Source organism: Lepus europaeus, chromosome 10, assembly GCF_033115175.1.
Source record: "Lepus europaeus isolate LE1 chromosome 10, mLepTim1.pri, whole genome shotgun sequence".
Classification (NCBI taxonomy): domain Eukaryota; kingdom Metazoa; phylum Chordata; class Mammalia; order Lagomorpha; family Leporidae; genus Lepus; species Lepus europaeus.
The window spans coordinates 125,240,593-125,250,729 of NC_084836.1; the positions used below are offsets into that span (position 1 = coordinate 125,240,593).

The window sequence follows — 10,137 nt, forward strand, 5'->3', positions numbered from 1 at the left end:
ATCCCCCCCGGCTGTGCCCACCCCAGCCTGTACCGTCCCCACCCCTGCTCTGGACTCAAGGCAGCCCCACCCCCCAGCAGCACAGAGTGGGGACTTCAGTGCCCGGTGTGCTGGGCAAGTCCCCAGACTCACAAGGCCAGTCAAGGTCTCACCTTCCAGGCCCAGGTGCCAGAGCCAGACCCAGGCTCCACCCACACCCCCAGCCCTGCTGTCCCTGGGGGTCAGAGCTATCCCCGTGCCTGGACACCACCATCCAAGGCCTGGACACCATCCAAGCTGCTGCTGCCTCTGCCTTTAACACCCACCCCTAGAAGCCCCCGCCCCCATCTCTGAGAAGTTCCTGCCTCCACCTCTCTCTGGAGCCCTGGCCTGCCTGCCCCTGCTCTGAGTGGGAGAGGCCTCTCCTTTACTTAGGGGTCCCTGCTGTGCCTGCCCTCGCCAGGGTCCGAGCAGGTGGGCGATGTCTCCTGGTAATCCACCCCCAAGAGCCACACCCTATGGGGCCCAGCTGCCAACCTGTGGCTCCCGAGGGGTGGGGGTCTCAGGGGACCCTGTGCAGACCCCGCCCCCATGTGGTCCCCCTGGGGCCCCCAGCCACTGGTTTGTCTCAGGGTGTCCATCTCTGCCCCATGCAGCAGCTCCGAGCAGTGACCCCTGGGCGCTGCACCCACACTGTCACCCCTGCCCAGGCCTGCTCAGGGCCCTTCTTCCTCCCAGGCTGAGGAGGGCCTGGCAGGCCGCCTGCCCCCAGGGACAGCTCCGGCCACCTGATCCTGCCCAGGGGTCTCGGCGGCACTGGTGCTCCCAGTGCCCCCAGCTCTGGGCTCCAGGTTGGGGGGCAGGGGTGTGACTGGTGACTGTGTGTGTGTCTCCACCAGTGTGCATTTATTGAGCCCTGGTGTGCACAGGTGGCTGGATGGTGCCTCCCCTGACACGTGCAGGGCACACACGTGTGGGGCCAGTGCTGCTGGGACGCGGGCACAGCGCCCCCCTGAGTCTCCACCCACCCTCTCTCTGCACAGGGTTCCAGGGCCACAGGACACACCAGCCACCTGCTATCCGCGGTGTTAGAGCCTGCACGTGAGTGTACATGCATGTTCATGCCAGCATGTGAGGATCAGGCCACGGTTTCCAGCTGTGCAGTGCCCCTGCCCCGGCCCGAAGCGACTTTGTCCTGGGCGGGACACCTCTGCAGGCAGGAGCAGCGTCCAGGTCAGGCGAGGGCCGGGAGCAGGCGTCTGTGGACAGCGGTCAGCTGCTCCCACAGCAGGGCGAACGCGGGCCGCTCCTCGGGGCCATCCCTCCAGCACCCCAGCATGAGCAGGTACACCTCCGCTGGGCAGGCGGCCGGGCGCGGCAGCCGGTACCCCCGCGCCAGCTGCTGCAGCGTCTCCTGGTTGGTCATCCCTGGGGAGGGCGCCCGTGAGGGGCGGGCCAGTGACTCCCAGGGCAGGGTGTGCCCTTTCCTGGCTGCCCTCCCCCCTGGCTACCCTCCCCCCCAGCGGCCCTCCCCCAGGACTGCCTGGCACCTTCGTAGGGACACTGGCCATAGGCGAACACCTCGTAGAGCAGGACACCAAAGGACCAGACATCAGACTTCTGGGAGAAGATGCGGAAATTGGCTGCTTCAGGCGCCGTCCACTTGACAGGGATCTTGGAGCCGCTGCTTGGGGAGTAGACGTCGTCCTGGGGACGGGGGGAGGGCAGGTGGGTGGGGGGCGGAAAGAGCGTCTCCCCCTCCCTGCTGTCCACCACCCTCGGTCCTGGAGCACCTGCTGACCTTGAGCAGCCGAGCCAGGCCAAAGTCGGCCACCTTGCAGCTGAGGTCGTCACCCACCAGCACGTTCCTGGCGGCCAGGTCCCGGTGCACAACGCGCTGCTGCTCCAGGTAGCTCATGCCCTCGGCCACCTGGCAGGCGAAGCCCAGCAGGAGGGGCAGGCCCAGGGCCCGGCCCTCGGGGCCTGTGGGGGCAAAGGCGCAGAGGCCGAGGGCTGCAGGGCGTGGGGCCGCTGGCCAGGGAGGCAGAGTGGGCAGTGCCATCCCACCTCCCGGCCGGGGTGAGGGCAGCTCCACCTGCTCCGGGGTGGCGGCCAGTGAGCAAGTAGGATGAAGGGGCTCTGGCACCTGCCACTGGGGCCTTTGGCAGAGACCAGAGGGGGGATGGGAGCCCTGGGGCTGGGCTGGGCCCAGGGGCTGGTGACCCAGCTGGGACACCCCCACACACTGCCTGGACTGCAGACCCAGCCCTGGAACCCAAAGGCTCCAACGGCTCCAGAAAAAGCCCAGGCCTGGCCCAGCCCCCAGCCCCCAGCCCTCCTTTGGCCCAGCCTGGACAAAGGTCAGCAGCCAGGGCAGAGACCCCCAGGCCCCACGGGGAAGGGCAGTGAGGACGCTGGGGGCGGGCACTCACCGGCCAGGAGGGCCTGCAGGCTGCCCCGGCTCATGAGCTCGGTGACGATGAAGACGGGCTCCCCGCTGCACACGGCCAGCAGCCGGATGAGCCGCTCGTGCCGCAGGCCCTTGAGCACCTCCATCTCCTTGGCCAGGTCGGTCAGCTTCATGGCTGCTGCAGGAGACCAGGCCGCTCCAGGACCACCCAGGGCCTCCGAGGGGCCCCGGGGACGGGGCGGGGCCTCACCTGCCTTGACGACCTTGACCGCCACGGGCGCGGAGCCCAGCCACAGGCCTTCCCACACCTCCCCAAAGCAGCCTTCACCCAGCTTCCTCCGCAGAGCGAACTCCCAGCGAGGCCGCTCCCACGGGTCCTGCTGCTCGGGCCCCTGCAGAGAGGGGCGCTCAGTGCCCGCCTGGGGTGGGGCAGGGCAAAGGGGGCGGGGCCAAGAGCTGCAGGGGCCCCGTGCTGTGCTCGCCCAGCCCATGTCCACAAACACTCATTACTGTCCCAGGGGACGTCATTATGAGACCGGAGTGACAGGTCCCCGCTTTGCCTCCAGGCTCTCCCTGCCGGCCGGCTCCGGGCTCCTGGGGCAGCCTGCAGGTGGCAGGGGCGCAGGGGCCTACCGGGGGCAGGCAGGGCTGCAGCAGGGGGTTGTGGATCAGCCTCCAGTTGGCCTTGTAGTAGTTGAGCAGCGCCTCCAGGCTGGGGAAGAGCCGGCCTTCCTGCAGGTAGAGGCCCCCGGGCACACGGCAGATGCGGTAATGGCAGACTCTGGCCTTGGCCCGGACTGGGGGGAGGGGAAGGAGGGGGCCTCAGTTGCAGCCTGGCCCAGACCCCACCCCACCCCAACCTGACGGCAGCCATGGCCCTCCCCAGGCATCTGGTCCAGATCTGGCCTTGGGGACACTGAGGTGGTCAGCCCTGGGGCTGGGGGTGAGAAGAGCCCCAGGTGGCTTTGCTGCTGCCCATGTGCATACAGTAGGCGCTTCCTAGCCGCTCGTGGGAGGAATGAGCCCCTGACCCCGTGCACGAGCGGGTGGATGAGCAAGTGAGAGAATGCAGGCAGCGGGCAGCTGCGCGGGACTGGGCTGGGCGTGAGCCGGGTCAGCGTCGTCTGCCCGGTGGGGCTGGGCACCTGACAGTGAGTAGCCGCCGGGGCTGCTCTCGCTGGGTCTGATGAGGTAGGCCCCGGGCGCGTTGGCAGGGGACAGCAGCAGCTGCTGGGCCTGGGTCCGGGTGATCCCACGGAAGAACCAGCTGCAAGGGCAGGAACCGGCTCACCTCATGGCACAGCCCACGTAGGCGGAGCCCCAGCTGCTGCCTCCCAGCGCCCGCCCCAAGCTCCTTGCTCAGCCCCAGGAAGCTGGGCGAAGGCTGCTCTGGGGAGGTGTGGGAAGGCCTGCGGCTGGGCTCTCGGGGAGGCAGGGCAGGACCAGGGCTGCTGCGCTCCGCAGGTGAGCAGCCGAGCCACTCACCTCGGCCGTAGTGTGCAGGGACCTCCACCTCCCTGCTCATCACGTGATCACCAGCCCTGGCCACAGGCTGGACCCTCCAAGCGTGAGCCCTGTGGGAGGTCCACAGGGAACTGGGGACCTGGACAAGCTGCCCCCAGAGCTGCTGGGCTGCCGATGTGGCTGTGCAGGGTCATGGGTACCCCCTGAGTGGGCACGGCCCTCTCTCCTTGAGAGGCCAGCTGGAGACTGGCACAAGCAGGTCCTGGTCCTGGGGTGGCCGGGGAAGGACACAAGCAGGCGAACCGGGCAGGGGCAGTGCTGGGCATTGGCGGGTCGAGTCAGGGGACATCCAGGACACAGCCAGAGCCTGGACTGGATCATCCAGTGGCCATGGGGCCCCCTGAGACAAGACTGCCCAGCTCTGTCCACTGCAGCCGGGGTCCACCAGCAGGGAGGGGAGGTCCACTCGGGGCTCCCTTCCCAGGGTGCCGGGACCCTGGCGGATGCAGGCTGGGCCCCGGGCACATCCTGCGTGGTGGGGGATGTGGCTGGGTCTCCCCTGGGGCATGGGGTGCTAATGACACAGGAATGGCGCCAGCCCTTTCATCTCTAGGCCCAGGCAAACAGTCATTAGCTCCGGGAGCAGCAGCCCTGCCCTGTCCTTCCCAGCGGCCTCCGACGAGCTGCTCACCGAGGGCACCTCCGGTGCCCCCTCCCCTCAGAGTGGCGGCTCAGCACCCCACTAGGGAGAGCAAGGGGGCAGGCGTTGGGTAAGGGTCCCCGGCCGGCTGTGTCTGAGCAGGGAGTGTCCCCAGGAGGGGGCCTGAGCAGGCGGAGACCTGATGCTCGACTGAGGGAGGCAGGCCTGGGGCTCAGGCCTGGCTGGACGCCAAGAGCCAGGGTGGCTGCCCGCACCACTGCCTTCCAGCCGGTCCTGCCCACCGTGCTCCCATCGCACGGCTCAGCCCCGCGTGCTGGTGCCGGGCGAGGCGTCTGTGCCCCAGGGAGGCCCCCAGGTGCCGGGTCATCACCAGAGGGGCTGGCACGGAGGGGAGAGGCGGGGCGGGCTCTGCAGTGTCCACCACCCTGCGGGCTGTGCCGGAAGCTGGCACACCTGCCATGCTGCAGAATCTGTCTGAACCAAGAGGTCACCTCCTCCGAGGAGCCGCCCGGGAAAGCCCAGGCCCTCCCTCTGCAAACAGCCAGGTACCTGTCCTGGCCCCAGCCCCAGGGGTCCCGGGTGCCGTCAGGGGACAGTGACACTCCCCCCTCATCTGTGCCTACTCCACCGACAGAGCAGCCTTGCAGGCCAGGGCTACATCCGCCCCGCACCTGGACCCAGCTCAGGTGCCCAGGAAAGCGTGGACAGGTGAACCCACGGCTCACCGGGCTTCTCCGTCCCGCACTGCGGGAGCCTGAGCCTCTGCCTCCCCCCTGCGGCCCCCAGCCTCTCCCTCCAGCGACTCTCAGGGGACACCTGACTGGACCCCCGGCTGGGGTCATCAAGGCTGGGCGCCGGGCCTGTGGGTGCAGTCTGGGCCACGCCTGTCCCACAGATCCGCGCCTGCCTGCGGGAAAGAACGAAGCAACCGAGGCACGAACCAGCCGCTCCCCAGCCCCGGACTCGCTACTCACGGTTGGTCCGAGCGCAGCTCCGGGGCGGCCGCGGCGCCCTGGGCGAGGGGCAACGGCCCAGAGCTGGGCTGGCCCGAGAGCCTGGGGGCCGGCACGTAGTCGCCGTCCTGGCGGGGCGCGCAGGCCCGGCCCCCGCGGCCGCCGTTCAGCTCCGCGGCGCTGCGCGCTGGGGACTCGGGAGTCGCACGCGGCGCTGGGGGCCGGGCCGGCTCAGCGGCAGGGGGCTCGGGCGTGAGCCCCGCGCCCTCGTCGGGCTCGCTTGCCGGCCAGATCTTGTCCCAGAAGCAAGACAGGAAGGCCAGCCGCTGCCTGAGAAAGGGCTCCATGCGGCCGGGGCGCGGCGGGCCGCGCTGGGGACCGGGTCCGTGGGCGGCCTGGGATTCGGACCGTCCCCCGAGGGCCGAGACACCGGATGGGCCGGTCGGACGCGGGGCAGCGAGGCGCACAGCCCAGGCAGTGTCTGGCCCTCAGCCTCGGGCCGCACGGACAGCCTCCTCTCCAGGACCCAGCGGGGTCTCCTGCCCTGACCCGGACCCAGGCCGGGGGCACTCGAGGGAGGGGCCGCAGGGGCGGGGCCTGGGAGGGCCGGGGGCGGGGCCGGGGCGGGGTCGCCGCGCTCTCCTCCCCCGCCCGGCTGCGGGCCACCGACTGCAGTCTGCTTGGCGACAAAAACGTCTCTTTATTTTAATTTTGCATTCATTCACTTATCTGAGAGACAGAGCTCCCCCCTCACCCACGGGTTCATTTCCCAAATGCCCCCAAGGACCGGGGCTGGGCACGGTTGGAGGCCAGGGGCTGGAACTCTGCCACGTGAGTCTCCCCATGCCTGCCTGCCAGAGCCATCGCGGAGGCTTTGCGGGGTGTGCGTCGGCAGGACGCTGGAACCGGCAGCAGAGCCGGGACGCACACCCAGGCCCGGGACCGGGCGTGGGTATCCCAAGCGGCCCCAGGACCATCTGAATGGCGGCCAAATCTTGCTCCTCAGACTCCTGTGCAGGGCAGAGGGCAGACCCCCACCCGGCAGAGGCACACAGCACTCCGGGGCTCAGCCGAGGCGGCACCGAGGCAACCCAGACCGGTGCTCCGGGGACGATGCAAAATGCCCCCTGGGCCACTCCGGGCCAGCAGATGCCCAGTGGCCAGTGCAGAGAGGCGCGGCTCTGGACTGCTGGCCTCCCAGCTCCAGGCAGGCTGTGGGCTGTGGAGCATCCTACTGGGCGTGGAGTTCAGGCAGAGAGGGGAGAACCATGGGAGGGGAGGCCACCAGCCAGCGTGGGTTCTGCCCGCATCTGTAGCCTTGACTGCCCCCCCCCCCGGGAAGCTGGCCGTCCCCCCTGGGAGTGGGCACTCCCAGTGCTGACCACAGTGGGGTCAGGCCCTCGAGGCCCTAGGCACTCAGCACCAGCTGCAGCTGGAGCCCAGGCCAGCCCTGAGCCACCCTCTCTGCCCCACACCTGGTCCCCAGGTCTCTCGAGAACATGGGGACCCGGCATGGTGGATGTCCAACCTTGCCCGTAGCCGAGGCCCCATGGTGGGGGTGGGAGCCCCCTCCTCCTGAGATGCAGCAGCGAGGCTCCCCCCACCCCCAGTCGGACAGGAACACTCTCCAACAGGAAACCAGACCAGGCAGTTGCCGTGCGTCTGGGCGTCCAGGCCGGGGCTGTTCCACTTCGCTCCCTGCCAACGCCAGGTAAGGCATCGAGAATGACCCATGGCCCTGCCACCCATGTGGGAGACCTGGATGGAGTTCCTGGCTCCTGGCTTTGGCCTGGGAAGTGAATCAGAGGATGGAAAACCTAGGTGTACCCCCACCACCCCCACACACCCTGCCTCTCCCTCTATCGTTTGCCTTTCTAATTAATCTTTTTAAAAGAATGTCCCCTGAAAAAGACCCATTTGGGGGCCCCAGAGTCCCCTACCCCAAGGAGGGAGGCCTGGAGCGATGGAATCGGGCCTCCTGCTGGACTGCCCAGCGGCACCCCTCCCACCCCCAGCTCCGACTGCCCAGCCCCTCCTGAGCCCTTCCCCCACCCCAGTACCCGCAGTCCCCCCACGCCCCAGGTGAAGGCCCCACTGCCCTGTGCCTCCGGCTGGGCTCCGGCCAGACTCCTCCCTGCCTCACCTCCTCCTGTGATGCCACGGAGACACCACCGCAGCCTCAGCCCCACGGCGGCCCCAACCACGGAGACAGCCCCGGGCGGGGGCGCAGAGGGACCGGCCGGCGGCCCTGGCTGGGAACCCGTCCCTGACGGTGGGCCTTTCTGTGGCTTGTCTCCCCGGCTTCCACGGAGCCTGCCGCGCCCCAAGGACACCAGGGACCGGACGCTGTGAGGAGGGGGCTTCCTGGGTATGAGGCTGAGGCTGGCAACCGTGCTCCTGGGTTCTGGGGAGTCAGACACGGCGGGGGGCGGGCTGTGGGGCCGGGAGGAGGTCAGGTCCGCCAGCCCCTTCCCCGCGGGCTGCAGCTTGGAGTGGGGTCTCCCCCCACCCAGGCCCAGGAATGGGTGTGATCTACCGAGCCCTTCTGAGCGCCCAGGCTGGGTGGCGGACAAGGGGCAGTCACACACCCCCAGCCCCGCTTCCAGGTCTGCTCTGGCTTGGGGTGGGGTATAGGCCTACAGGGGTCCAGCCCGGAGCCCCCTTCCAAGGCTGGGATCACAGTCAGGAATGGGGGAGGGAGGGTGGGAGTTGAGCCACTTAGCTCTCGGCAGGGGAGGCCGCGGGTGGGAAGGGGCTCCCTGCTCCTCCTCCTTCCTGCGCAAGGTGGCTGAGGCGGACCGCTGGGCGCAGACCCGAGCTGGGCACTCCGGAGGTCCCGAGCGCGCTCGTACACACGCACGGGACACAAGGGCCCAAGGACCCCTCGGAGGAGCCCCTGCAGAGCGGGCCCTCCCGCCAGGGTCACCCCGGTTCGCAGGTCGCTCCCTCCCCAAGTCCGCCGAGGTCGCGCTTGTGGGCGTCGAGCAGGAGCCCCTGCCCCTAACCTGGGCGCGTAGGGGAAGCGCGGTGCGCCGACGGACGCCCAAGGAGGTCTCCGCCCAAAGGGGTTCTCCGCCCAAGGGGCCCCCAGCCTCGGCTGGCTCAGCCCAGCTTTCGGACCCGCGGCTCGGGCCTCCTAGGAAGGGCGCGGACCCGACCCCGCGCTCCCTAGCGACGGAAGCGAAGACCCTGGGTCCTGCAGTCCCGTGGAGCCGGTGGGCGGGTTCTGCGCCCGCCAGTCCGCGCCCCGCCCCTCAGGTCCCTGGCTTCCCCCGCCCCTCCGCGGGCGGAGTCTCCCGGCACCCCGCCCCCCACCTGGCGTCACAAGGGCCCGTGGTCTCCTGGCAACCCACTGGCCGGCAGGTGCGAGGCTGGGTCCCCCCCTCGCGCACTGGGCAAGTGGCTGAGCAGCTGGGCTTCGCGACGCAGGGCAAGTGTGCTCAGCCTGGACGGCGCTGGGACGGCAGAGGAGGCGGGGGGTGGGGGGTTAGACGGGCGGGAGGAGGCGGCCTGTGGCAGTTAGGCGAGGGCGAGGGTGGGGTCTGGGGAGGAGGCGCTCCCAGCAGCCTTGCCCAGCCAGCCCAGGTTCTCTTCCGCGGAGGGAAACGTGTAGGGTGGCCTCAGGCCTGGGCGCTGGGTTCTGGCTTCAGCTTGTCCTCCCCGAGATGCCCCCGTGGTCCCGGCAGCCTGTTCTAGATCCTTGCCCCAGAAAGGTCACCGCCAGCAGGTGGCAGGCACTGCTCCCCCCCACCAGCACCTGTGTGGCCTGGGCGAGCTCCTGGGGGTCGGTCTCTCCCTTGTAACTCGCCCAACCAGCCAGGGGTCGCAGCCTGAGGTTCCCCGGCCTGAAGCCCGTGGCCCAGCTCAGGGGGTTGCTTCAGCCCTGGGGGCCCCGGGCCCAGGGTGGCACCTGGATGCCGGGCTGCAGGGCCAGCCCCCCGCTGGGCCAGGGACCACAGCTGCACCAGCCTCTCCCGCTGACTCCCAGGGCTGGCACCCTGGGCCTGGGGACAGGGAGGACGGGGCAGGCTGTGGGGCTGGGCGTGGTGGCTGGGTTCCAACCCTGGACAAGAGCAAGCCACCAAGAGATTTAGCCTCAGGCCCCCACCTGTGAGACGAGGGATAGGTCTGCCCCTTGTGGGACCTTCGGTCACTGGACCCCAGCACCCGGAGAGCAGCAAGCCTGAGTGTTCTCAGAGTGGGGGCCTGGACCCCTCCTCCTGCACCCGCCCCACCTGCCTCTGGCTGAGCCCTTGTCCCTCTGCACTGTAAGCGATGAGGCGTTGGGGTGCCCAGGGAGAACCCATGGGGAGAATGTTCCCCAGGTGCCCCCCCGGGGGGCCCATGCTTCTCGGGACCAAGGGTGACGCTACCCTGCCTCAGATCAGGGCCTCATGGCTGGGCAGCGGCCATTGCAGCCTCCACAGCCCACTCTAAGCCCCATGTCATCCCCACGGGAGACAGCCGGCCCCTTGGCACGCGCTGTCGTCCAGCCCTGTGTCTGGCTGCTGGGTCCGCCAGGCAGCCCTCCCCAGACTGACGTGGGGGACAGAAGTCCGAGTCGAGGGGTGCGGGCCCAGGGCCACCCCCTCGCTCGCTGAGGCCGCCCATGTGTGCGGCCTGGTGGCGGCTCACCGGCGGCCCTCCGCCCCCTCCCCCAGCTCCCAGCC

The 10,137-nt window shown here is 69.7% G+C and overlaps 1 protein-coding gene across 1 annotated transcript; it reads right to left on the reverse strand.

The window, feature by feature from the left end:
- Nucleotides 1–1,213: 1,213 nt before the first annotated feature.
- SRMS (src-related kinase lacking C-terminal regulatory tyrosine and N-terminal myristylation sites) lies at nt 1,214–5,823 on the reverse strand. Its single transcript, XM_062202590.1, has 8 exons — nt 5,489–5,823; nt 3,535–3,656; nt 3,023–3,186; nt 2,640–2,781; nt 2,412–2,567; nt 1,781–1,962; nt 1,530–1,686; nt 1,214–1,407 (listed from the first exon to the last, which is right to left on the reverse strand). The coding sequence occupies exons 1-8, from the start codon at nt 5,812–5,814 to the stop codon at nt 1,214–1,216; spliced, it is 1,443 nt and encodes a 480-aa protein (XP_062058574.1). The 5' UTR covers nt 5,815–5,823.
- Between the last annotated feature and the right edge of the window lie 4,314 nt (nt 5,824–10,137).

What these genes read in the sequence shown, in the direction of transcription:
- SRMS (XM_062202590.1), bottom strand. Translation starts at nt 5,814, where the DNA reads ATGGAGCCCTTTCTCAGGCAGCGGCTGGCCTTCCTGTCTTGCTTCTGG. An exon ending in CGGCGGCTACTCACTGTCAG is followed by an intron (nt 3,187 to 3,534) that starts GTGCCCAGCCCC and finishes CCCTCCCCCCAG; the next exon opens with TCCGGGCCAAGGCCAGAGTC. An exon ending in CCTGCAGGCCCTCCTGGCCG is followed by an intron (nt 1,963 to 2,411) that starts GTGAGTGCCCGC and finishes TTGCCCCCACAG; the next exon opens with GCCCCGAGGGCCGGGCCCTG.